We start from the raw sequence: 26,997 nt of genomic DNA, 5'->3' as shown, positions 1-26,997 counted from the left end.
TAGGGGGGGGGGGGGGGGGGCTTTGCAGAGGTGGGTTTTGATTCCAGACACTTCTCCGAGGCTGTCCTCATAATGTGTCTCACAGATCACTCCTGTGAGCTCATAGGAACTGCTTCAAGGAAATCCCATGGCATTTGTCATAATAAAGCAATGGAAACAAGGGAGATGAAATTTTCACCCTTTCTCTGACACCATACAGCTGTTGGTTTAGCTTCCTAGGGATGAAGTTATTCATATTTATATGTTCCCCATGCTATGATGGCTCCTTCTGTAAATGACAGGGTCTAGCAGACAGGGAAGCAGAGCAGTTGGGCTTACAAATGTGAAAGCCTGAATGCTGAAGTGAAGCATTCACAGCAGTTTTCCTAAGCAGCCCTTCTTTAAGGCTAGTAGTATCTACAGATTCCTGTGGCATTTCCACTGTGTTGGTCTGCAGCATGTGATGCTTGGTCTTGACAGACTGGATGCAGTTTTTTGAAGTAAGGAGCAGTCTGTGCTTGTGCTCTAAGGGCCTGACTCAACAATCTTTCAGCCTTCTCTTATCTTTGGTTTTATTGAGAAAGTGCTCTTCCTTTATCATTTTGAGCTGTGCTTCAGCTGTATTACCTAAATAAGGGGTGTAGTTTACACTTCCCCCTACCTGTCACTGGGTCTAGCAGAGATAGTGGCTTTCTTGATCTTCCATCCTATGCAGGCAGGTCCTTCCCATCAGCAGAGTACAAATGCGGCCAAGTTAAGCACTCAAAACACTGTGATGCTAGGGTGGAAGGTTTCTGTACAAAATGAACCTACATCCTGTGTGTAAATCCTGAGAATGCAGGTCTAGCAGAGAGAAATACATCAGTAGCCAAGCTAAAGGAAAGCCCAGGTTCAGCAACCAAAGAGATTGTCCAGTTATTGTAATAAAACAAAAAAAAAAACCCAGGTCATTTTCAGTAGTTTCACCTACTAAACCAATTGAGTTGCTATGGCCAAATTTCCAAAAAGAAAAAAATTCATTAGGCTGAAAAATTTTTCCCATTCTGTAAAGTTTTAGCTTAGAATCATGAGGAGAGGATGTTGCAGCAGGCAGTGTCAGCCAGCAGTGCTAACAGACTGCTCCTGCCCCCACATATGCTTCCTAAATAAGTTAATTTCAAAGATTTAATCCGTTATGTAGTTGAGTGTCTGCGTGATTTATATTTGCATGACATATGTCATCTTGTTTCTTCTGGGTTTGTCCTTAGTGCTCCATTGTTAATTTTGTGAGCGTGACTCTGAAGTTACCTTGGCACAGGGATGAGCTGTCACAGGCACTCTGCTCCACCAGTAAAACATTCCAGAATGATGTGGCAGTGCACAACCCACTTGAAGAAAAGCCTCCCGTGTTTTCTCTGCCACAGTAACTTCCATGATGGATTTCACAAAGTTGATCATGTTTTAAAGAACAGGGCCATCAGTTATGTACTTCAGGCTGTCCCAGGCACAGGGTGTATTTGTGACAATCTCAACACAAACACATTGCCAAAACGTCCATCCCCACACTCATGTGGTATATAGCAAGATAAGAGATAAAGAATATTATTTCTTCTATCTGGGATTATTTTTTCTAACTCAGATCTTTGGAGGTATGTTATCTGGAAGAAAAAAAAAAAAACAGATAAATTAAGGCATTATCAATTAAATCTAATATCAAAGTGTTAACCGATAGTTGTTAGGCATCAGATAAATCTGATAATTTATCAGTGAACCAGAAAAGTAAAGTATTGGTGCAGTGGTACCAGATGTCCATTGTAGTTCTCTGAGGGATTACACACGAAAGGAATGCAAGTATAGTGGGTCCTCTCTCCTTATTTTCTTTCTTTCTTTCTCTTTGGTTACACTCTGTGTTTATTTGCCTGCACAGAATGAATGGCTGTAACTGCTTTCTCTGCAGCACCTTGTTACCTTCCATTCAAAAACATTCCCAACAAAAGGGAAAGCAAAAGGATCTACAGGGAAAACCTGCAGAAAGCCTTGTTTTCATTTCACAGTCAACACATACAGAAAAGGTGATAACTCAGGTATTTGCATTTAGAAGAATATGAAAGGAAACTCTGAGATTAACAAATCTGATTTCTGCATGCTGTTGCTCTTTTCTGTACATCTGTTCAACAAGAGAATCAGTGAAATAATGAAAGGTTCCCCTCCAGCCTGTAAACATGCCCAGCACAAGGAATTCTGCTCAATCCCACCTAACATTGGTATCTCTTTTGGCAGAGTTATTGAAGTTTATTACTATGATGTTATTTTAACTGTTTGAGCTTAAAGTTTCACTAACAATGCAAAAACACTTCTGAAAATCAGCCACGTGCCTGGGTGCCTGCTCCATCCCTGCAGTGGCTGGGACAGCATGTACCCCTGAGCCTTTGCCTGCCACTGGGCTATCATGAGCAAAAAGAAAGAAAGATTGTTTCACTCTGTTATTTTTATTTCCCGCTCTTAACGGTGAACAGATATTTTGTCCTGCTGTCCATGTATCCTGTAAGTCTTACAGCTATTCTGAGTACATTAAATACTACCCTTATTAAAATAGAAGAGAAGGAAGAAAGGGAGGGAAAAAAACCCACTGCTGATTGTGGGTGGGGGTAGCCAAGTCCCATCCCCACGGTACTAAAAAAAATCTTCCACATTGTCTTCCCTGTGCTTTGTTCCCTGAGAAGCTGTAGTGCTGATACTGGTGCAAGCCCTGGTGTTCCAGGTACCACACTGTTTGGAGCTGTCAGGAGCTCCACAGTGTTATGGCAGAAGCTGGACTCACTGGCTTGTTCTGTGCTGAGCTCACTGGTTAGAGGTGCTGAGCACTCCAAACCAGCTTCTCTGATGGGAGTCTCAGTGCTTTATATTGCTCTGTGTTACACAGGATGAGTTGAGCTCCTGGCTGGCACATTATGCATTAATAGATTCCCCTTTAGGGACTTGTTGATGAATAAATTGCCAACTTGCAATTACAGCAATTGGACTGCCTTCCTGCTCCCCAGAGCACAGCTTTCTGCCAGGTGAAACTTTGAAGGGACACATGTCCAGGCCTCACCATGGAGCCATGTCCTACAAGCATTGTGAAAGGCCCTGAGCAGCACCGAGGTACCAGAGGAGCTCAGGCGTTGGCTGCAACCTGCTGCCTCCTCACCACTGCCCACCCCATGAGACTTGGCATGCTCAGGTACAGGTATGACAAATCAGAAAACACTTCTCAGGCAGTTGGGCAGGTTCTTCATCATCTATTTCTCTGGATTTACTCAGTTGTTCAGAAACTAATGCAATTTCAAAGTCTTTTGAGCTCAGGATTACACTTGCCAGTAGAACGATGGGATGGTATTGGGCAACACAGGAATATGGTATAGTGTTATGGCTGTGTTTTTCTTGGGCAGAGGGTAAATATTAATGCTGTCCAATTTCTTTGAGAAAGGCAGCTGGCGGATGTTGTATCAGACTTTTTTCCCTAATTTGTTGTGTGTCAGGAGCCACCACTACAGTGGGGTCATGCTGAGCAATGGGGGCGTGAGCAGGGCAGCTCTGGCAGCACTGGCCCATGCACAGGCATGGCACTGCTGCACAAGACATTGTTTGTCTCCCTGCTGATACAGAGGTTGTCTGTTTTTTTCCAGTGACTACCACAACTAATACACTGTGTGCAATGTAATAAATTGCTGGCCAAGTAGGATGTTCTGGCAGCCACACTGCCGAATATCACAGATGCTGTAAATTCAGTACCCAGAGAGGATAAAACTGGGCTACTCCTGATGCACTGGCACAGCCAGGACCTTCCCATACCTGTGGTGTTGTGTAGGATCTCGCATCGGCACTGCATTTGTTAAGATGGTTTGGTGGAGATAGTTCTGATCTTGTCTATCTTGCACAGAAAGCAAAGAAAAGTAAAGAAGAATCCCCATCTTCTGTTCTGAAAACTGGTAATCTTGTGTTTAGCCTGTAGCTAAGAGGAGCTATAGAAAATGGAACATTCCACAAAGTTCTTATTTCATTCACAGAAACATGTGACACTTTCACCACCTATTTTTGCATTGTGCATGTAGGTGGTTCAGCTCCCAAATATGTCTGTGCTGCATCTGGAAAAGGTTTCAAATGTAAGTATTTATCATCACCCACAGAACTTTTGTCCTTATTTCCTACCCTATTGATGCTTTCAGCATCACTGAGCCTTTGCCTCACAGTTACTAGAACATACAGTGCTGCATACTTGGAAGTGTGTATGGGGCCCCCCCAGTCCTGGGATCAGGTCTTCCAGACACTTCTCATTGATGTGAATCTGTTGGGAAGACTCACTGTGAAAGGCTGAAATGCTACCTACCAGCCAGCAGCCTCTCTGCTGCCTGAAACTTCTCATTTCTGACAAGTGCCATTCAATTTTGTCCTGTTTAATGTCTGTGTTAGAGCAGAGGCTTCCTCTGCTTTTTGAGGTTTAATGAATGATTTAGGGCAGAGTGGTTCTTTTGTCATGAAGGGAAAGCCACCACAGCTAACAGTGTAAAATGCTCCTTTGATACCAGTTTGCAGGCAGAATCACCATTCTTTGTTTAATCCATTTCTTTGCTCCTTTTCTTCATTCCCCATTCAGTCTCCTACCATCAGTGTCACAAGCAGTGCAGCCACAGTGTTTTTATGGTCAAGTTCCTGTGGCTTTAAAGAATGTACAAAACAGGATTGTGTTGCACACAGGCTCACCCAGCACACCATAAGCTAAACAGCAAATTCAGTTAATGAGCTGTGAAGACTGGTGGCTCACGAGGATCATTAAAGGCTGTGACTGAAGTCTGTTTTCTCCAGGTGATGCTTAGTGTGATAATTCAAAAGGATGCATCTGTGTTCTGTGAGGAGGGTGCTGCCGAGCTCAGTAATGCCTGATGTGCCGTGCCTCACTCTCCTTTGTTCATGTATCAATACATTCCCTGAGGAATGCAGGCATGACTTAAGGTGCTTTGCATATGGCTTATGGAGATTTTTTTCTTCCTGCCTTGAGTGAACCCAGTTGCTGCCCTTCTGGCTCAGTTAGAGTTGCCCACTACTGTTACCAACCTGGTACATGTGGAAGGGGAGGGAAAGCAAATCCAGCCAGTAAAACACTGTCTTTTGCTGTATGTGTACTGTGACAACTGAAATCTAACAACAAATTGGACTTCTGTTCTATGCGGCAATCTGTAGACTAAATAAACCCCTTTATTACTCACTTTAAAACTGGACAATCAGAACACCAATAGTAATAAAGCAGCTTCTAGTGCCATTACTTAAGATGATCCAAGTGGACAAGGTTTGACCAGAGAAGTCTCATGTTTTATTAGACCAAGCAATGTAACTAGCAGACAAGGCAGAGCCCAGAGGCTCCAGCACTGGAATCCCTGTGAGCTGCAGTAGGTGTGCTCAGCTCCCAGGCTCATCCCATCCAGTCACTGCAGACTGTTTTACAAGGAGCTTCTCACCATTTGTTTGGAGGCACAAACATTGCTATCATGTTTTTTGCAGTGAATAAACAGCATTTTCATTTTGTGGAAACAAAATGCCTTCAAAACCTAGAATATTTCATAGCACTTAGTTGTTGTTTCTTGTGCTTCTTTGAATATTTTTTCATTACAGTTGCTGTTTCCTTAAATATTCCCTGCCAAATGGTTGTGAAAGGGAGCTGCTGCAATTATTAATTTCAGATTGAGACCCCCTTTTTTTCTGTTTTCATGTTATTTTGTGAATCAGTTCTGATTTCAGTGAAATCAGTTGTCTATTCCTAAGCATCCACAGGAGAGATTTTTAGACTGTGAATGTTTGCTTTAGAGTGTTTGCTGCAATTATGGGTCATTTAATTATCTGGAAATGTCTGTTCTGTTGCATGGGGCTTTGGATCTTCGCTGCATCAGTGGAGAGTAACAGTAAAGCAGTTTTCAGTGTGAAATTGGGGGGAGGGTGTTGCAGTCCACAGTGGTGGTGGACACAACCTTCCCCGAGAGCGTCTTGCGCCAATGGGTAGGAGCCATGAGAGCACTAGCACACAGACAGACAGACACACAAACAGACAGACAGACACACACACACACATACACACACACATATGCAGCAGCTCGGCAGTGAAGACACGTGAGGGTCCAGGCATGGAGCTCCAATGTGCTTTATTTCAGACAACACTGAAGGAATCCACCCACCAAAGACAAAGGAGGGCCCAGGGTATAAATACAGGGAAAGAGGGGACGGAGGAGAGCATCAGGGATCCAATGGTCTGAGGGCTCAAGGGTGATACACAGGGAAGGGACCAATAGGGAATGGCAGGGTGGATGGGTTACACAAACCTGTGGGAAGACAGGGAAGGGAGAACTCAATAGAACAAGAACATACAAAGGTAAAATGGGTTGGGAAGGCCAACAGGCCAATAGGAAGGACAGAACTAGGACACATTCCCCCATAGGGGAATGCAGAGCACCATGGGGGAAGCTTCTTTCCACACCTTGAGCTCTGAGGAATGCCCAGAGCCTAAAGTGCATCTCTCCAGGGCATTACTGATGCCCTCTCCCCAGCAGGCTCACAGACCTCCACAGGAGGGGGCATTCATTAATGCAAGATAAAAATTTGTATTTTTCAAAATACTCAACCATTGGATGAATGTTCCAGTGAGTAGAATATTCCTGTAGTGTTTTAGCAAGCCATGACTGTTTTATTTCACCAGCATAACAGTGATTACAAAGAATCTCCCAAAATCTGAAATCTTGAGCTTCTACCTTGAAAGCCTGATCAAAAGGTTTTCACAACATTTTGGCCTCTTGTTTTTCATCAAAAAAGCCTCATGTGCATTTCTCCCCCTCCAAACCCCATCAAGCAGTGGGATTTCTCCAGCTCCCTCTTCTGTGCCCTGTGTAACTGTCAGCTTCCAGGTTGTAGTCTCTTACCCTTACTCAAAACCTCAACATTTTTCACTCCTTGGTGTTCAGACAATCTGTTTTGTATTTCCTAGTAGCTGGATTTTCTTATGCACCAAAATGAAGGGAGGACTTTTCCTATGGGAATGACATGCTTATGTAGCCTTGATGCTAGGGAGCTGGGCATGGAAAAATTTTCCTGTAAGGAAGAGGCACCAAATATTCAAATATTTTAATGCTGAGTTTCTGGTGATTACCTCTCTGCTGCTTTGGGTGAGGAATGTAACCTTATATCTGCAGGCAGGTCTATGCCTGATACCAGTTACAAATTTTGCTGGGGATGCTGAGAATATAAATATCCAGCCTAAGCTAAGATCTTAATGAGATTGTCTTATACATTAAGTTTAATTAGCCTGGAAGAGACCAAATTAACACAGATAAGAATTTGCCTGGATAAGCCATGGAGCAAAGCTCTATAAAAAAATGCATGAAAGACTCCTTGTCGTCCTATGTCTCAGCAGGAGCTGCAACAGCTCTATAGTGGTGCTTGCTGGGGAAGGGGCATTGTTGTGATGGGAGCCAAAAGCCAGCCTGGGGCTGGAATTCACAGGAACCCCAAATACTTACCAGGAGAAGAGCTTCTTGCTGGGGAGGACTTAGTGCTAAAGGTGAATGTAAATGTCCTAGACTCAAGTGGAGAAGAGGTTCTGGAGAACCTCTTTCAGCAACATCTTGGTGTGTGCAGAGCAGACAGGTTAAGCTGAACTTTCAGTAGCATTGGCGTGTCACCAATGGCTGTGCTGCAAGCTCTGCATTTCAGTGAGGTAGCAAGGTAGGAGAGTGAATATTCAGGATGAAACAATCTCAAAATTAGACGGTACTTGTGATGCTTGCAAAGCTGTAGCAGACTATAAGAACTTCTGCTTTCTGTTGCCCTTGCTGTACAATTCAAAGCATAAATGATTTTAAAGCGCCTTTATATTTTTGCATCTGGGATGAAATACTGTTGTGTTGGATCATTCATCAACAATCCAGCAAATTCAGAATTACTGTTTGCTTGTACAGGATTTGTCAGCAGCATTGAAATAAATAATTTTTGGTACGTGTTAAAAGCCCCGGTACTGTTTTAGCGAGCTCTTTGTTTGCATTGGGATAGACTCCTGCTCCAGCCTGGCTGTGATTCCTTGCCCAGATGAAGCTGGAGATACGTGAGTAAGGAGCTGGTGTCCAGCACTGGGATTTGCAGAGATACTGATGCTTCCTGGTACCTGCTTCATTCTGGGTCCTGGAGAGCCTACAGATCCCGTCCTTGTTGTGAGCACGGAGAATGTGGCTGTGGCTGGTCCAGATGGTCTGTCCTGAGGGCAGGCATGGCTGCTGTGGCTTTGGGGAGAGCACAGACAGCCCTGGGGATTGTGTGCTCTTTTGAATTCCGTTTTAAAACCTAGCAAAGTATTTCAGTGCTAGCACTGTGTGACAGCACAGGCAGCTGGTCCCCATTCCATGATACCAGCACAAGGAACAACATCTCCAAAAAAGCAGAGGAGAACAAAAATGTCCTGAGCCACACGGAGAGAAAGTGTGCAGCTCCACTACAGCTGTGGGAGGTCTAAACTCAAAGCCCTGAGATTGGGAAGCCCAAACAGAAGGTCAGAAACCCAAGAAAATCCTCCATGCCAGGCACTTACCCAGCATCACAGGCAGCAAGGAGGCTTTGGGTTGCTGTTTGCAAATCTTTAGTCTGCCCCTTCTGCAGGGACATGTTAAAAAAGCACTCAGATGTGAAGTGACAGCAGGAGAGATTTTTTAGCTAAGATGTAGCCTGTGGAAACAGAATATACTATGTAAAGCTGTGAGTCTTACCATATCTGAGACCACACAGCTCTAGGTATTGTATTCAGTTCTTGGTTTTTAAAGTACAGGCTTAACCAAACAGTTATATCCACAACAAAACAGCACCATAGTAATCTAAAATGACTAGTTTTTTCCGCCTTTTGTTACCACTATTGCAAATTTTAATCAAGATTATTTCACATCAAGGAAGTTTCCTTCAGTTGTGTTACCTGCATATTATATGGAAATCACAGAGCTCAAGTATGTAATCATGTGAAAATAGTATGTGTTCATTTCTCTCCATTCCTAAAGCATCAAACCAGACCTTTTTTTTTTTTTTTCTGGGATGCTGATGTTCTCTACTAAATCTCTACTCCCTTTTCTCCCTCCCTTTTTTGCATTTTTTCTGTAAAGATGTCACACAACCAAGTTTGCAGTGGTAGCTGCTGGAATCAGACTCTCTCATCAGGGAAGCCCAGTTAAAGGCTGGGCTAATTCACCATATCTTTCAGTTATTCTTATCACCATATCTTTCAATTCCATTTCTTCAGATTGCTGTGAGTTTTTAATGGAAGCTCTTCACAAGCTGTAGTTCTTCAGATCAGCCAGACATTTGTCCTCCAGTAATGCTGATTGTGCTGAGATAAGCCTGACATTCAGGGTTGATGTTGAGCCTATGGCTCAACCAAGCCTAAGCCACACAAGCCAACTGCCCCTTTTATATCCTACATGATGTGCATCTTTTATAAAGCTGTTCTGTCTTTAAGAAAAAGCAATCAAGGAAATAGCACTTCTGATGGCATTGCTGGCAGCATGGCACCAGCTGTAGGAACAAGAAACCCGAGCTACTGCTCCTGCTCTGGACCAGGACATAAGTCCCTCCTGGAAAAGGTGAAAAAACTCATGTAAAGGAAAAAACAATATCTGAAAAAAAAATGAAATTAACACGCAGTGAATATAGTCCTGGTGAGGCACAGCTGGACACAGCTGAGATGCCATCTTTCTCATTGCTCTGGTCATCAATACTCTAATGGGTCAAGTTGTTCAGAAAAATGTGTCCTCTGTCATTCAGGTATGTGTGTAACAATCAGGGCTGTAGTTTTGCTTGCTTGTTCTTCTGTGCTCTCACTTGTTCTGTACTTCCATGGCTTTTCCATTTTTGTACAATTCTTTATGTTTCATGTAAACTGCTTTTTCTTCTTTATGCTTGTAACAGATCTTAGATATCTTACTGTTAAGAACAGTTTTCTTAATCCATTTTTAGTTTTCCCTTTGTTAAGTAAACCAGTCTTGTACAGCAATTCAGGAGGGTCTTTGCTCCATTTCATATTAAGTTCTAATTGAACAGCAACACATTGTAAAATAAAAACCTGGTGACCATCTTTCAAATTACTTCAGTAGCTCAATCTAGCAGTGCTTGATGGAAGGCTGATTGCAGGAGGGCTGCAGTGAGAGGTGCTTGCTCTCTTTCTTGTCACACATGACATCAGCTGCCATCCTGCTGCTGCCCCGTGCAGGCTGCTCCCATTTCAGCAGAGCTTGCATTTGTCTTCTGCCTCAGGTGTTCTCCCAGATCGAACTCCATCACCTGAACTACTCCAATAACTCATTTTTCTCCATGAGTTCTAGCACTGGGTGCTGCTGAGGATGCTGGTTGGTGATGGACCTCCCAGATGCCCTCCCCATCCCTCTCCTGAGGCCCTGTATCTCTCCTGCCCCCCTGCAAATCTGGGGCATTTCTCATTCTTGCTCTTGTTTGGGCTGTGTAACTTCCCAGGCACTGCTGTGAGCTCACATAAAGAGTATAAAGATTCCAGGGGATTAAGGATATACTTGCTTTACTATGAATCCCTATGGGAAGCAAGAGCAGGTATTTAAATTCTGCTGCATGTTTCAGCTCACACCCACATTAACTGTCCCCATATTAGAATAAATTTCTTGAATGAGAGATCTGAGGTTGGTATTAAACCTTGGTCTCAGAAGTCCAAAGGCTAGAAGAGTCACCTCATCCAGTCAGACCACTTACTGATTTTAGTCTCGAGCTGAATTCTCTAAACTGGACCAAGTCTGTGAGTAATGGAGCTCTGTGGAGCTGCAGCAGGCTTGGCTGCCTCTGTCACTGGGTTCCAGGCTGTCACTGCTTAGGGTAAAAGGCTTGCCTGGCTGGCTGTGTGCTCTAGGCAGAACCACCCCTTTTTAGCACTGCACTCACAAAATGACCTCTGCAAAACTTACCAATCCCTTAGTGCATGATGCAGTTATCTCTTTTAATTTTACTTTTCTGGCCTCAGAAGATGTGAACAATCCTGTTTAAACCTGTACTAGCTCTGTATCCTCCTGGATTTTCTCCCTCAAGTGACAGATCAGAATTTTACAGAGATGATCATCACATAGGGGACAGGTGCCTGAGATGTGAATATTTTAATATTTGTTTTTTAATTTTTCTGGTCAAATGGATCTACATATCAATTGTTTAACTCATCAGCTCTTAGCTCATCTACTCTGTGGAAGGTAAAGTGAAACTTGGTTTAGCCTGAAGGATGGTAGAGAGGTGTGACTCATCCTTCAGAGATAAAATTTTTCTTTTCAGTCATGAATGGATGCATTGTAGGTCAGGCAGGAAAGTGAGTCAGAGCAGTACATGGCAAAAAGATTTAACTCAAAAGAATGTTCTTGTATTGTCAGCACAAATTATATAAGCACTTTGTTTTAAATTAGTACTTTCAATAAAGGAGTTAATGGTTCAGGAAAATCTCTGTTAGAAGTTTTCCTATTTTATGAACAGTTCGGTTTCTCTTTGCCAGTGTGTCACACCACTCCCTCCAGCTAACACAGAAAGATTCTTGCAATTACAGGAGCTATCAGCTCCTTAATGATAAGGATTTTAATTTGGCTGCTTCTAAGACAAGCCATGCATAGAAATCACAAGTTCCTCAACCCCTTCTGCACAAATTGTAATTGCAAGTGAAACTTCAGCAGCTAGTTCACAAGCTAGGTCTTCTTTAAGATTCTGAATGTGTTCAGTGGTGAGGCCTTGGGGAGATCTGCAAGGAGCTCTCTGGCAAGCTGAGGTTTCTGCTGGCAGAAAGCTGTGGAAATGAAACCCTCTGTGCCATGCCGGGGTTCAGCTGTGCTTCTGGAGCAGCTGCCCGGGCAGAGCCTCAGGGGAAGCCCAGACAGCCCAGCTCTGCTCTGCGGGGCAGGGACAGGGACAGGGACAGCCCAGCTCTGCCCTGCAGGACAGGGACAGGACAGGGACAGAGACAGGGACAGGGACAGGGACAGAGACAGGGACAGGGACAGGGACAGGGACAGGGACAGGGACAGCCCAGCTCTGCCCTGCAGGACAGGGACAGAGACAGGGACAGGGACAGGGACAGGGACAGAGCCCAGCTCTGCTCTACAGGACAGGGACAGGGACAGCCCAGCTCCGGGCTGCAGGACAGGGACAGGGACAGGGACCGGGACAGGGACAGGGACAGGGTCAGGGACAGGGACAGCCCAGCGCTTCGCTGCAGGACAGGGACAGGGACAGGGACCGGGACAGGGACAGGGACAGGGTCAGGGACAGGGACAGCCCAGCGCTTCGCTGCAGGACAGGGACAGGGACAGGGACCGGGACAGGGACAGGGACAGGGTCAGGGACAGGGACAGCCCAGCGCTTCGCTGCAGGACAGGGACAGGGACAGGGACCGGGACAGGGACAGGGACAGGGTCAGGGACAGGGACAGCCCAGCTCTGCGGTGCCGGAGGGTGCTAGGCAGCTTGCCCAGGGGCTGCCACTCGCCTCCTGCCTGCAGGGAATCGTGGCAGCACCTGGCTGCAGTACTTCTCTTGCTGGCTTTTAATCACTTAGTTAAAGTAAAAAGACACAAAGTGTGAATTATGGTCGTCAAGCAAAAACCATCTTGAAAAACCAAAAAAATCAAGAATGGTCGATCCTTGTTATTTCTTTCACATTTGCCATTACAGTTTGATTTCATTCTGCAGCTGTTTACCTAGAAATACAGGGGTTTTTTTTAAGGACCTCTGTTTTTTAAAAAATTCTTCAACAGGACCAAAGATGTATCCCCTCACTGCTAGACTGCGAGACTTCTGTGCTGCTACAACTAATAAATATTTTTAATATAGTTCCATCTCTTCCAGCCTTTCTGAAACAATTAAGAGCCCTATTTGAATTCTGATCCATGCTAGCAAGATGGCATTAATGCCCATGTCTTAAATTGATTGCCCACGTTAAGGGAAGAAATAAATTACATTTACCCTGATGGGGACTTCATTTTTAAATGTCTTTGAAAACAGCAAGAGCTGTTTCTTGCTGAAAACAGCAAGAGCTTCATTTTGTACATGACTCGAGGCTTCCCTGGGCTGCCAGCATTGGTGGCTCCAGGAACAGCAGGGAAACACTCTGGCCCAGCTGGCTGCCACAATTAGCACAGGCAGATGCTGCCTTCCCCTAATTACTGTGCACTCACTGTGGGCCTGGAGTGATCCTTCAGCATGTGCTCCGTGTGCTGCAGACATGGAACAGCCTTGCTCCAGTGGTCCTTCCTCCCACTCTCCTCTGGGTGCCACAGACCAGTGAAACAGAAACATATTTCAGTAAATAATTTATAGATGACCAGGTTTTCGTTTTTCTGAATTTTCCATCTGTTTTCACACTGGGTTTCATACTGATTGTATCATCCTTTGGTTGCTGATAGCTACGGGTAGCAATTATAACTAAGCAGGTTGAAAGCAATCTCTCTTTGATTTTGATGTGGGGGAGTTGATTAATTTTAGTTGAGACACACTGAACCCAGATTTTCACAAGCCTGAAAACCTCAGGCATTCTTGGCATCAACATGAGTTTGAGTGAGAGTTGCAGAACCCTCCCCATGTCCAGGGCTGCATTTATATTGGCCAAAGATCTCCTACCAGCTCTATGTCCAGGTGCAAGCTGATGTTCTGTATACATATGGTCCCATATGGTGTTCATTTTGTCTTGAGAAAAGATGATACTTACAGTCACCTATGTGAGTGTTTGCTCTCTGCCTGTGCTGCTGGAAGGTCCTTCCCTCTCATTATTCATTAGCGAGTTATGAAAAATAACCTGGCAATGTAAATCCAATATCTGTTGTAAAATGGATATTGCACTCATGCTTGGTATTCTTCTTGGCAGAGGCAGTAATGACAGCAGGTGGAAAATTCATCTCCTCCTGGTTCTGGCCTTCACAAGCACCAGAGGAGCACGAGGTTGGTACATTGGACTGCAGGAATGTGATTCAGGTTAGCTGACCAGATTGCAGTAGCGTGCCATTTATTTTTTAAAAAAAGAGATAATAAACTTACAGTTTAAGATATAAAATTGTCATTTGGATCATTCCTGAACTTAACAGGTTTTTTGCTAGAGGAGTTTTATTTAAAGAAGTGTCTATTTTGGAGCCCCAGTTTCTTGATTTTTCCTGATCTTTCATGTAGTATGACTCTTTCCACAGCTGTGACTGCAAATGATGTTGATCTATGCAAGAGTTACACATAGAAGGGGGTTTAACTTAATGTGGTGAAAATCTTATGCTGATCTTTTATTTGAAGAATCCAGGTACTGCTTCATGAGGGAGCCATCTCAAACCACCATTCATGCTTCACAGATGAGCTTTTAAAACTTCTTCCTAGAAGAGCCATGTGCACTGCATGGTTTGCAGTTAAGCACCATGGCCCTCTGGATACTGCTGACTAGTTGCCATTGTCCTCCTTTAGCTGATAAAAACTCCATTGTTTACTACTTCCAGCAAGAGATGCTCCTTCCTCTACTTGGCCTTTTGCTTTCCCATCCCCATGTGTAGGAGGAAGAAGAGCAATATGCAATGGGAGTAAGAGAAGTTAAGTGTCAGAGAGTTTAAGTGTTTGAATGTGAGGTTTATGCATGCTACAGAGCATAGTTTTCTTGTCCCAAAAGATGGAGGAAATGGGCTGGAACTTCCTTCTCTGCACATTTTGTTATCCTAAGTGTTTTATCCACCTCAGGCTCCTGGGAGAGTTGTGTCCATGTCCAGACTTTCCGAGACACAGGATTTACAGTCAGCCGACCTTTTAATCACTGTGAAATATGGAAAAAGGTACCTGCCATAAAACTCTGGTAACCTGCCTGCTGCTGCTCTGGGCATAACAAAGTTGACCATAGGGGCTGCAGGCGTGTGACAAGGCAAGCTCCTGTCTCTGGTGGAACAGCTCTCATGTGCTGCCTCACACTGATAAAACTTACCAAGTCAGGGCAGGCTGCAAAGTTCCCCTGCCCAGGTGAAACCTGGCCATGTTTTCTCAGCAGATCTTAGCTCAGCTTTTTCCCAACTCTTGCAGATTCTGAAGGTGGTGTTGGCCTAGTCCACCTCCTAGTCCACCTCCTGCTACTGGGAGTCCACCTAGTCTGGCACTGAGGCAACTGCTTCATAGAATATCCAGCAGGATAGTCAGCCACAGTGACAGCTTGTTGTGATTTAGTATTTGTTACTGCTTTGGTGCAGCAAAAACAGCCATTAGGAGTCACATGAGTGGATTTCTGTTGGTGTGCAGGGAAAGAAAGTGCTCCAGGCCAGCATCTTCTCACTGGGGAAAATATCCACATGTAGGGCTGAAATTGGATCCCTTATGTTAGGCTAAATTGGACTCCACCTGCCTTGAAATCCTCTTCAACTATGCTCTTTCCAAAAGAAAACAAACTAACAAAGCTCATTGCCTACCTGTAAATGAGCAGAACCTGTTCTCTATTCTAGGAGGAGACAGACAAAATTATTTGTTGTGATCAAAAATTAGCAGAAAATTCTGTCATGCAATTAGCCTTGCTGTATGCAGGTGAAGTTGGATATTATAAAAAAAAAAAAAAAAAAAAAAAAAAAAAAAAAAAAAAAAAAAAAAAAAAAAAAAAAAAAAAAACACACGATAAATGAGAGAAACTAAACTGAGCTGTGAGACCATGATGCTCTACTGCCACGTGGTACAAACACATTCCTTGTTTACAACCCCCTTACACTTTACAAATTATGCTGTCTCATAAATCAGATAGTTAAACAATGTTTTATTATCTCTAGTTTGGGGAGATGGTCTGCAGTGCTGCTTACAAGGCAAGCTCTGCCCCTTCTGTCCCTAGGGCAGGCTGAACCCTGGGCTTGGCCTGCAGCTGCAGCAGCCCCAGAGACTCTTGGGCCACTGGAGTGTGTGATCCTCCTTCCTCTGCCAGGAATGCTGTGCTCCCTCAGCTTCACCTGCCTGGGTCCAGCCAGCGTGGAGAGTGCCCTCTGCACCTTCCAGCCATCCCTCCACAGCATTAAACCAGCCTTTGCTCTTAACTTCAGGCACCAAAAATTGGCTTCACAAAGAAATAAGTAAAAGGAATACTGTGCTTTAAAAAGTATTGAAGTCTTACTTTTTAGATTTTAGCTCCTTTTGCTAAGAGGAATTTCACTTACTCATTATTCAAATCCCTTCTGAAAACCCATTTGTTGTGAGGCTGACAAATACTAATCTGCATACATCATGTAGTTTCCAGTTTACAAGGAATGCAATTTACATCTACATCTCAGATCTCCTACTGTGTGGGTGTCTTCTCTGACAGGTTTTTTGCACTCTGTATTTGGTAAATTCAGGGAGGCAAAGCGGCTCTTCTCCCTCCTAAAGTGCCAGCCATATTGTCAGTAGGGAACTGTCAAACCCTTTCTGTTTTACTGTTCCAGTGGTATTCTGCAACCTGCCCACCAGATATTTTAGTTTTCCACTGACATTTGAATAACCCACTCTGCACTTTCTTGCTTAATTCTTTCGATAATGCTTCAAAAGAAAATCCTCAAGAGCGTGCAGCAGCTTGGCATCCTGTACTTGGTGATAATGCTGTTGGTATATCACATGTCACTTGGTCTGAGCAGCAGAAAGCAGTATCCTTCAAAAGCAGCTACTTGCCTCTAAAAAGGTTACATCTATGGCTTTGCGCTGTGGAAAAATAATGTACAGCAAAGATATTTTTTATTATTGGCAGGGGCACAAACAAGAGTGAGATTCAGGGAACAAAGAGGCACTTTGGGCTAATAACTAAAAATTTGTGTCCAGTGGCATTTTGGAGATCACCAAAGGATGGGAGTTAACATGGCGAACATAGTACGGGAAGGTGGAGAGATTCAGTTTGTCCCTCTTGAGTTTGTGTGACACCAGAGCAGGATTGTGTTTTGTTATGCTAGACAGGCAGGATGAGAAGGTTTCTGCCCTATGGGGGGAATTGTTTCTCCATGGAGTAAATCTCAGCTGAGATGATGCTTTACAGGCAAGATTTTAGTAAACATTTTGAAAAGCATTTGAAGGTCAGGAGCCAAAATTCTCATAGCAGATGTTAGTTAGTCTTCGCAGTCAGTCTTGTGCCATTTTTGTCTGCAGCCCCATGTAAAAGCTGACACTGCTAAAAGCATCTTTAAGCATGTGCAGCAGTGGTCTGAGCTGCAAGGGCAGCCCAAGGCAGTGGCTGTGCTGGCACACACAGGGACTCTGAGAGGCATTTGGCTTGGGTGGGTTTGCCTTGCCAGTGGGAAATTCAGTCTGCTTTTGGAGAAGACAGACATCGGGTGGGCTGGAGCCATATCAAATCCGAGACAATGTCTTCTTGTGTGGCTCATAATTCTCAGTCTCTGTTACATTTGCTAACAGGAGGAACAGTAGGTGGTGAATGGAAAAGGCTTTTAAGACTATGCCTTATGGTGTAAAATACTGAGGTTTGTAAGCTCTTTACACAAACAAACAGCTCTTTAACTGCACTCAGCTGGTGAAATGCAAATACACATTGGAAAACTGTACAGCACTATAACCTGCTCTGCTTCTCAAACACTCCTGTGCTTCCCATCACCAACAGCAGCATGCTCTGGCAGGATCAAAATCACAGAGAACTGGAAGAAAATGAAGCATTTTAAGGGTGTTTAAGTGTGTGAGAATTACTGCCCTCCCGTGTGGTCTGTGCCGTGAGCTGCAGAGCTGTGCTTCCTGCAGCCCAAATGTTGATGAGTCTGGATAATACAGCAGTGGTCTAAAACATTCAAGATGAACTGGCAAAAGGGAATTTCCGTTGTGTAGACGCCCTTTGTGCCACTCCTCATGGATGCAGCTGGAAGCTTGAGCGACTCAGGGTGCTACTGACCTCCTCTGGCAAAACACAGCAGACACCGAGGGAAGGTCTGGCTTCAGGAGGGAGACTAGATTTATCTCACTGTGGGAGTTAACACGGAGATTCCCGGAGCTGTTGGCAAAGTGAGCTCCCAGTGCTGAGAGGGTGCCCTGCCTTCTCTGGGAAAGGCGATGTTTTAAAAGGGGTAAGGCTTTTCCACACATAAGTTAGGCTATTGTAAATTTTAAATGGACTGCCGGGATTTCTAGTTTCTTCTCAAGTTATCTCAATCAACTTTACCCCTCCTGGGAAGGAACTGTGTTTCGAAAACAGTCATGAAAGCAACTTACAGAAAAGTACAAGGCTAGATTACCAGAACGGGTTCATGAAATAGCATGTGTGCCAAAGTATTTCTATACCTTTCTATTTTCTTCATTTCCCTTCCGTGTGAGAAAGATGTTTACGTGTTAATTACATGCATCTTTTTTTTTTTTATGTGACGAATGTCACTTATGAACCATTCTGAGCACTTCCTTGCACCATAACTCCACTTCTAGTCTTGAAAATGAACAAAATGTGGTTCTTCTAGTCTATGCCCAGTTTGGGTTGACTACATTACCTATTGCGCTGTTCATATCCATACAGCGCCCAGAGTCAGAAAATCTACAGTACAGCTTTTCTGTCCCCTGAAAGAATAATCTCCATGGAAAGACATGCAGTTTTTAATTGAACATGTTCTTATATCTTTTTGGGAATATTCTGTCTTGGCTGCCGTTTTTGCCTATCTCTGGCATTAGAATAATGGTGGTTTGGACAGAACCACAATTCTGCAGGAGTTGGGTCTTAGGATGCAGAGAGGGATCTGCCCCTGTGGAAGGGGTGAGATCACTTGGCTTTATTCTCACACTCTTTGTTTACCAGTATCTGTAGGTGATTCTGCACTGAAGTTTATCATCAAGTTGTCCACCTATCAGTGATCTCCTTGTGTATTTTTCACTGCAATTAGCTAACAGAGAATAGGCAGATGGATGTTGAGTGATTAATTTCTTGCGTTCTTTAAAGTCTTCTACCTCAAAACTCAAAATACAGGCAGTATAAGTAATTTATCATATAGAAAATTACTACTTCACTTTTAGGCATCTCACTGCTGGACCTTAAGCAAACAACTATATAAAAATATGTTTAAAATATAATTAAATAAAAACGTCATTATCTCACATCCTTAACAAGTAAAACTCATTGAAATTTCTGTTTCTCTAATGGAAGTACATGCTAGTACATCATCAGTAAATCTGTAATTGTTTAATAGCTCAAATTCAATCAGCCCTGAAAGTCTCATTTTCCATAAATTTCTGCTATAAGGGAATTGTAATTTCACATTTAAATAAGCATTTTATTTAATGGGTAATGACTTTAAAATAACAGCAGAGCCATAACAGGATCAAAGAGCATAAAGCACAAGGAATACTCTGACACACTTTAAGTTGTAGTGCATTGGGACAAGCTTAACCTCTTAACTTTTGGAGATACTTTCTATATTTTTCATGTGATGTCAGTCAATACTACCTGGTCCTTCCTCCCAAAAGCCTGAGATGCTCTATGAAATCTGACCCCTGTATTTTAGGAATTTTTTTATTGTTGTGAAGGCTGCCAAGTGAATGGATATAGACTTGGTACAACTGTGGCCTGGCATCTATAGGGTCAAAATAAGAGGTTTCGTAAGACATTGCTTAGGGAGTATGATGCCTTTCAATGTGAAAAGGAGGCAGTGTGAGACTGGCTCTCAGCCTGCTGAGGTGTCCAAGGAGCAGTGCTGGTCTCGGGCCATGATTTTACGATATCGCATGTCTTAAGGAGCACAGCTTCACTCAGATTTAACAGTCCCATGCGGTCACAGGGATGAGAGTCAAATCCTGGGAATAATCCAAACAATGAGTTTTGTTCTCACTGCCCAGGCTGGGCCTCATTTTCTCCCTGCCACTGGGGTGACACATCTCCAGTCTAATATTTTAGGGATAAGGCTTGTATTGGGCCTCGTGCTTCAGCTGCATGAGACCAGGAATCAGAGAGAAACCCCTTGTGCCAGCCCTGGGAGCACCTTCCCTGCCTCCTCCTTCCCAGCAAGACCACTGCTGTGTCCTGCTGCAGGAATGTGCCCATGCATCACAAATTGCTCCTGTAATATCAGCTCCTGTTACAGGTGCATCTTGCCTTACTTTCCAAAAGCCTGGCATTTGCTAAAAGTCACCCTGTGGTAGGGCCTGCTTCTGCCTGAAGACAGGGGAGACATGTTTGGGAAGGACCATTGGGCTTCTGAACCAGCCCATTAGCTGTCAGCCACTGGCAGAACAATTAGAATTGCCTTGCTGTTACAGGGCACCTTCATTGCTTTCCTTTGGGATTAAGCACATTTCTCTGCCTGACCTTAATTGATGTTGAAGCAGTAATTCCACTTGCTCAAGCCCTTGTCAAATTCCTGACATTAAAATTTTAAATTATAATTAAGATGAAATTAAAAAGTCGCACGATGCCTCTCATAGCCTCATTATTTCATGCTGATTAATGTTTCTGCAAATGTCTTGTTGAAGCTGCTGAGCTGAGAGGAACCAAGGTTAGGTCTTAGCCTCCCTCCCTCCCGCCCAAAAGCCTACTGCGTTTTTTAGTGTAAGAAATTACATTTGATGTTACATGAGGTTGTTGGTCGGAGACAGACAACAACATGAACTCTCTGAAGACAAACAGCAGCGGTTTATTATGGAAGACTCTTTATACAGGGATTGAAACTCCTGGGTTAAAACAGCTGATTGGCTGGGATCTCTCTCTGCCCAGACCTCTGGCCAGTGGTGTTCCTACATCTAAGTTTGAACAGGGTTGGCTGAGGGTCCCCTGTATAGGTTTGAATACAACCTATCGTACTGTGACAATGTGATATTTTGGAAAGGATGTGGTTTAGTTTTAAACTTGTTTTACATTCTGCTCCAAACAAATCACCCATGCTCTCTACTCCCCCAGCTTGGCTTTGCCAGGGAGCTGTCAGAGATGGCTCAACAGGGGGGAGATGGTGTAAGATGTAAAAATCTGCACATTGATGTTCTTGAGGGCCAGTTCTTCACTTCCCCATAAATGTTTACAACTCCATAGCACAGCACAAGTGGAAATTGCTCTTGAATTTTTATCAGATGACTAAGAGATGAAAACAAATTGTGGCTACTGAGGTTTACTGTGTAAACCTGAGGAGCATTAAATGGGAGGTTAATGGGGTCTTGACTCTGGCTTATTCAGCCTCTGCTGAGAGTCATAAATCTAGAGCTTGTGGAAAGGAACTGTTTGCTAATAGGTAGACTTAAAATAATGCATACGTAGAAAAATTTAAGTATAAAGAGTGCTGTCTAGTGTTATCCATGTCTGAAGCTGGGCATTTTTTGTTCTTGGAGGAAACCTAAAATTTAGCCTGGATTTTACAGCACTTTGCTGTAAATGGAGGTGGCATATTTGCCCTGATGGTCTTTTCCTCCATATAAAGGAGAGCTCCTCTAAAAAGGAAAGATGCTTTGCAACAGAATGTAGTAGCAAGTGTTTGAAACATTCTGAAAATATACTGATTTTGAAATTTCAGATTCTGAGAAATTATACTCACTTTCAAAAAATTTAAAAGGTTTATTAAAACCTAATCAAAAAATACAAGAGAAGACTGAATAGAGAAAATAATACAGTGTGCCAGGAGCAAAGGATTGTATCACCATGTGCTCATCCACACAATAGATGTTCCGCCTTTTAACTCTTTAGTCCCTCTCAAAGTTCTGTCCATTGACTCCTTCTTTGCTGTCCAGTGGTGGAGATCACTTTCTTACATCTTGCTTGGAGGTCAGGTGTTGCCAAAGTAATGAGACGACCCTCCCAAATGCCCGGACTACCCAGGCCATCCTGTGATAACAATGCAAGGGGGTGAAACATAACTATAACTCTATAAAACTTCTCTTAATTTTTACTCACAACATTGGAATTGGTTTTAACAGTAGTTACCGCCTCTACCCAATGAGTCAAGTTATCTACTATCACTAGTAAAAACTTCCACCATTGTACCTGGGGAAGCTTGGTAAAGTCTACTTGGATATTTTGAAAGGGCCGTAAGGCTAGTTCTCACCCTCCTCTGGGTGTTTTCCTCATGATTTTCTTATTCACTTGTTGACACATCACACACCATTCAGTAACTTGCTTAGCTATTGCAAAAATTCCTATGCAGCCCCAGTCCCTTAGGTACTGATCACTCAGCGCTTGTGTACCCCAATGTGTTGTACCATGCATGCCTTCTAGCATTTTCTTGGCAAGGCATTTATTCAGCATTTGCCTCCCATCTGCTCATCTCCACTTCCCCTCATGATCTTTCTTGGCTGGTATTTTAGGGAGTTCTTCCTCTTCTATCCCACTGAATATGGGGACTTCTTGCCTTTCTCTCATGGGTGTTAATAGCATCCTTAGTTTTTCTGACCCTGATTTGGCTGCATTTTTAGCTTCTAGACCTGCTAAATTGTTCCCTTTTGCCTCTTGATAACCCCTTTTTGATGTCATTTAACATATACTACTGCCAATTCCTCTGGTAATTGCAAGTTTTCTAATACTTCTGAGTCCAGTTCTGGGCACCTCAGTTTAGGAAGGACGTTGAAATGCTCAAGCGTGTCCAGAGGAAGGCATTGAGGCTGGTGAGGGGCTTGGAACCCAAGCCATATGAGGTATGACTGAGGAAGCTGGGGTTGTTTAACCTGGAGAAAAGGAGACTCAGAGGTGACTGTGTCACTCTTTACAACTTCCTGAAGGGTAGTTTTAGTCAGATGGGGGTTGGTCTCCTTCTCCAGGCAGCAACTGACAGAATGAGAGGTCAGTCTCAAGCTGCGTCAAGGGAAATATAGGTTAGATATTAGGAAAAAGTTTTTCACGCAAAAGGGTGATGAAGTACTGGAATGGTCTGCTTGGGGAGGTGGTGGAGTCACCATCCCTAGATGCATTTAAAAAAAGACTGGATATGGCATTCGGTGCTGTGCTTTAGTTGAGGTGTTAGGGAACCGGTTGGACTCAATGATCTTGAAGGTCTCTTCCCACCTTGTGATTCTGTAATTCTGTGAAATAAGTTTCTCATTAATCAGTCCCTTTCCCGTTGAATTTAATAGCCCCCTCCCTTCCCAAATTTTGCCAAAGATATGCACTACTCCAAAAACATATTTTGAGCCTGTATATATTGTTCCTCTTTTCTGTGTTATTATTTCCAGAGTTTGTTTTGGGGCATAGAACTCACATGCTTGGGCTGACCAGCTGGAAGGTAACTTTCCCTTTTCTATGGCTACCAACCCTTCATCCACTATAGCATACCCCGATACCCGGTGCCCCTGGATTACTCATGTAGATCCATCCATGTACAACCATTCCCCTCCTTGGAGTGGTTGATTTGTTAGGTCCTCTCTTACTTTAGTTTGATAGTTTATAACTTCTAGGCAATTATATATTCATTCCTCATCTGGTTCTCCATACAAAAACTGGGCAGGGTTGAGTTGGTTACTCACAATTTGCTCTAAATCATTATCTGTTGAGATGGCTTCATACTTTAGCACTTGGGAATCGGTGAGCCATTTCTCAGCCTTTTAGCTTAGGATACTTATACTGAGTATGGGGTATATATTTTCAATTTTTCCCCAAAGGTTAATTTTTTGCTTTCTTCTACGAGTAGGGCGGTCGCTGCCACCGCCTGAATGCAGGTTGGCCACCCCCAGCTGACAGGGTCTTGCAATTCTGATAAATAGGCCTCTGGTTTTCTGGACCCTCCCCAGTCCTGGGCTAATACTCCATGTGCTACCCTTCTTTCTATATCTACAAACAGATAGAAGGGTTTGTCTAAGGCAGGAAGACTCAGTGCTGGTGCACTGACTAATTTTTGCTTTAAAGCTTCAGGCTTTTGCTCATCTTCTTTTTCCCACCTAATCTCTTCTAACTTTTCATACAAGAACTGGACGGCCTATGTGTATCCTTCAATCCATAGCCTACAATATCCCAAGAAGCCTAGAAACCTTCTATATCCCTCTTAGTTTTAGGTTGTGGAAGTGAGTCTATCCCCATAATTCTTAGGGTTCAGTTGCCAGGTCCCTTGACAAATCACATGTCCTAGGTATTTTAGTTCCCTCTCTAGGAACTTGAGGAAATTGGAGTTTCCCTTTTGATACCCAAAGTCCATGGTCACCCAGAAAATTTAACAACGCTATGGTGGATTCCTGAACTTGTTTTTTCTTCCCATCCTGAGAGAAGCAAATCATCTACATATTGGATAAGTTTTATCTCAGGTTTGATGGAGAACAGTTGTAGTACTTCTCCTAGTGCTTGACCGAATAGGTTTGGGGATTCAGAAAACCCTTGGGGTAACCTAGTCCACCAAAGCTGTGGCTTTCTCCCTGATTCGGGGTCCTCCCATTCAAAGGCAAATATATCTCTACCCTCTTCTGATAGTGGGCAAGCCCAAAAAGCATCTTTTAGGTCTATCACACTAAACCACTGGTGTACTGGGGGGATATTACTCAGTAGTGTATAGGGGTTAGGCACTACTGGGTACAGACTCACTGTTCTTTTATTCACTGCTCTCAAGTCTTGGACAAGCCTGTAAGCCCCATCTGACTTCTTTACTGGTAATATGGGTGTTTTATGGGGGAACATACATGGTTCTAAGGTCCCCTTCTCGAGTAGGTCCTGGATCACTGGCCATAGTCCTCGGCTCCCTTCCAGGGAGAGTGGGTATTGTTGCACCCAAACTGGATGGTTCTCATTAACTATTTTTATTATGATACCTTTCATGTTTAATTTACCTCAATTTTTCGGTTTTGCCCACATTTTATGAATTTTCTCCTCATCTTCTTCCCTTAATTGGAGAAGCTTAAATACCATTTTCCTTTCCTCTGGGAGTATTCCACTGTCCAACCGCACCTGTAAATCCTGTCCTCATAAACTGCACCCTGCTTCTGGAACTAATAGGACATCCCCAATTCCTATTTTTTTTTTTTGTCCCTTCAAACTTTCCTTGCTTTATAACTGAGACTTTGAACCCTTCCCCTTTTACACCTACTACTTGCACAGTATCTTGGCCCTTTTTGCACCCCTTTGGAATTCTATAAACACAAGTTCTTTCAGCTGCTGTGTCTGCTAAGAATTAAAATTCTCCCTCCTGGGACCTATTTTTAAAGTTATCAAGGGCTCCTGATGGTATTCTGTCCCCAGGAGACAGAGGCCCTGACACCCCTAATCTTCTGCTTCTCCTTTTTGCTCAGTCTCATAGACCCTCAGGTCCTTTTCCCTCTGGGGGCAATTCTTTCTGATATGCCCATTCTCTTTAAAGTAAAAACAAACTGGTCCTGGGTTCCCCCATTTCCCAAACTCTCCTTTTTGTGCCCAGTCCCAAGGCACTGCATCCTCCCTCCATCTATCTTTTTGCATTCGGAGTCCCCCTCCCTTACATGGGCTGTTCTTTACGCGCTGGTTTCCTTCCCTAATGGCAGTTACCTTGGCTTTTGCCTTGGCCTTCTCTTCGTCCCTCTTTACATACACCTCCTGTGCCTCTCTTAAAAGATCTTCCAATCTCCTTTCTTGCCAACCATGTAACTTTTCTAACTCTCTCCATATATCTGGCCAAGCGTGAGTGACGAAATTTATCTTTAGTAAGATCTGTCCAGCCACTCTATCAGGGTCAACCCCTGAATACTGCCTAATATTTCTCCTCAATCTTTCTAGCCACTCTGTTGGGAGTTTTTTCCCTCTTTTGCTGCTCATCAAAAGCTTTATGAGCATTTTGATTTCATGGAGCTGCCTCTTTGATACCTCTTATAATTAATGTTTTATACTCCTCCATGTCTTGCCTTCCCCCAGTGCTGTTGTGGTCCCAACTGGGGCACACTGTGGGCATTTTCAGGTCCCCAGGAGGTCCTTGCACGTGCTCCCTTTCCCATATCTGTATCCCAGCCACCTGGATCTTTCTTCTGGTATAAATAACATGGTCTTTATTGATTGCACTTCTTCCCACATATAAATATTGGGCCCCAGAAACTGGTCTAATTGTTCCACTAATCCAGTGGGGTCCTTTAGTAATCCTTTTAATTCTTTCTTGAACATTCTCACGTCAGAGGAACTGAGAGGTATGGTTACGAATCCAAATCCTCCCTGCACCCTACCCAGTGGTACTTCCCTCAGGGGATATAATCCCGCTGCTTGGTTCCCATCCCCCTATCTGCTTTCAGCTCGTTGTGCCACTCTGTTCTGGTGTTTCGGCTCTGGCCATCAGGGCACAGGGAAGGCGCAGCTGGGGCTACTGGAGGTGGGGGGGGCAAATGTTCTAAGGGGGCAAGTCTTCTAACAGGTCCCATTCTTTATTTTCTCATACCTTAAACATGCTCACCTTCAAGGGTGAAGTCTCGCCCTCCCAGCAGGCAGCATAGTCGCTCTCTTCCTGACTGGTTTCTTAGTTCTTACATGGATGTTTAATGCCCAACATATCCACCCTTCATCTGATCCATATCTTGGTCACTGTATGTGATCACTCCTAATTTCCCTTCTGGTCCATTCTGCCGTGCAGTGCTGCATCATTTTGAGCTCGTCCTTATCTCTGGTATTGGGGTCATGTTTCCACCAGGCTAATTTCCTTCCCAGTGGGCTATTTGGGAGTATGCCTATTGGTACCTCCTCACTTGCTCCTGCCTCCTCAGGGGATTCCCTACTTGTTCCCAATCCCAACTCGACAGATAACCACAGGCCCTCCCAGCAAGGCCTGCCTTCCTAAGAAGGGAAAAGGAAAGGAGGGGGGAAAAAAGGAAACAAGGAAAGGAGGAAAGAGAAAGAAAGGGAAGAGAGAAAAAAACTTTACCTCTCTTCTGAAAAGTAAAAAAAAAAAACCACCTATGATCCAGGGACTTCCATATCACAGGATTGGTCCCTGTCGTTCCTCTCCTCCTTGGTTCAATGCTCTGGTCCCACGGTTGCACTCTGCTCCCCATCCGGCCTGGCTTCTCTGTGCTGCGGCCCGACCCCGGCCAGATCCGGCTTCTGCTGCGGCCCCGCCCGGAGCGCGGTCTCCCTGATGGGCGACAACACTGCAAACCCTTGGGCGGCCCCAGCTTGGGCTGGCTCTGGAAATGAGAGCTCTGACTGCGC

General features: G+C 43.9%; 1 protein-coding gene across 5 annotated transcripts in view; it reads left to right on the top strand.

Moving 5' to 3' along the window:
* Positions 1 to 26,997, top strand: part of KCNIP1 (potassium voltage-gated channel interacting protein 1) — a 294,849-nt gene that overhangs the window by 179,767 nt on the left and 88,085 nt on the right. The window contains exon 2 of one of the 5 annotated variants that reach the window (XM_041417905.1): positions 8,688 to 8,696. The exons of 3 other annotated variants lie outside the window; for them this stretch is intronic. In XM_041417905.1, the coding sequence (XP_041273839.1) occupies positions 8,688 to 8,696 (9 nt within the window). Of the gene's footprint in view, positions 1 to 6,970; positions 6,998 to 8,687; positions 8,697 to 26,997 lie in introns of all 5 variants that reach the window. One more of the 5 variants, XM_041417886.1, reaches the window with a different exon arrangement.

Source organism: Onychostruthus taczanowskii, unplaced genomic scaffold (assembly GCF_017590055.1).
Source record: "Onychostruthus taczanowskii isolate IOZ18803 unplaced genomic scaffold, ASM1759005v1 scaffold107, whole genome shotgun sequence".
Lineage (NCBI taxonomy): Eukaryota > Metazoa > Chordata > Aves > Passeriformes > Passeridae > Onychostruthus > Onychostruthus taczanowskii.
The sequence above is the reverse complement of the archived record's forward strand: the minus strand, read 5'-3'. Positions and strand labels throughout refer to the sequence as shown.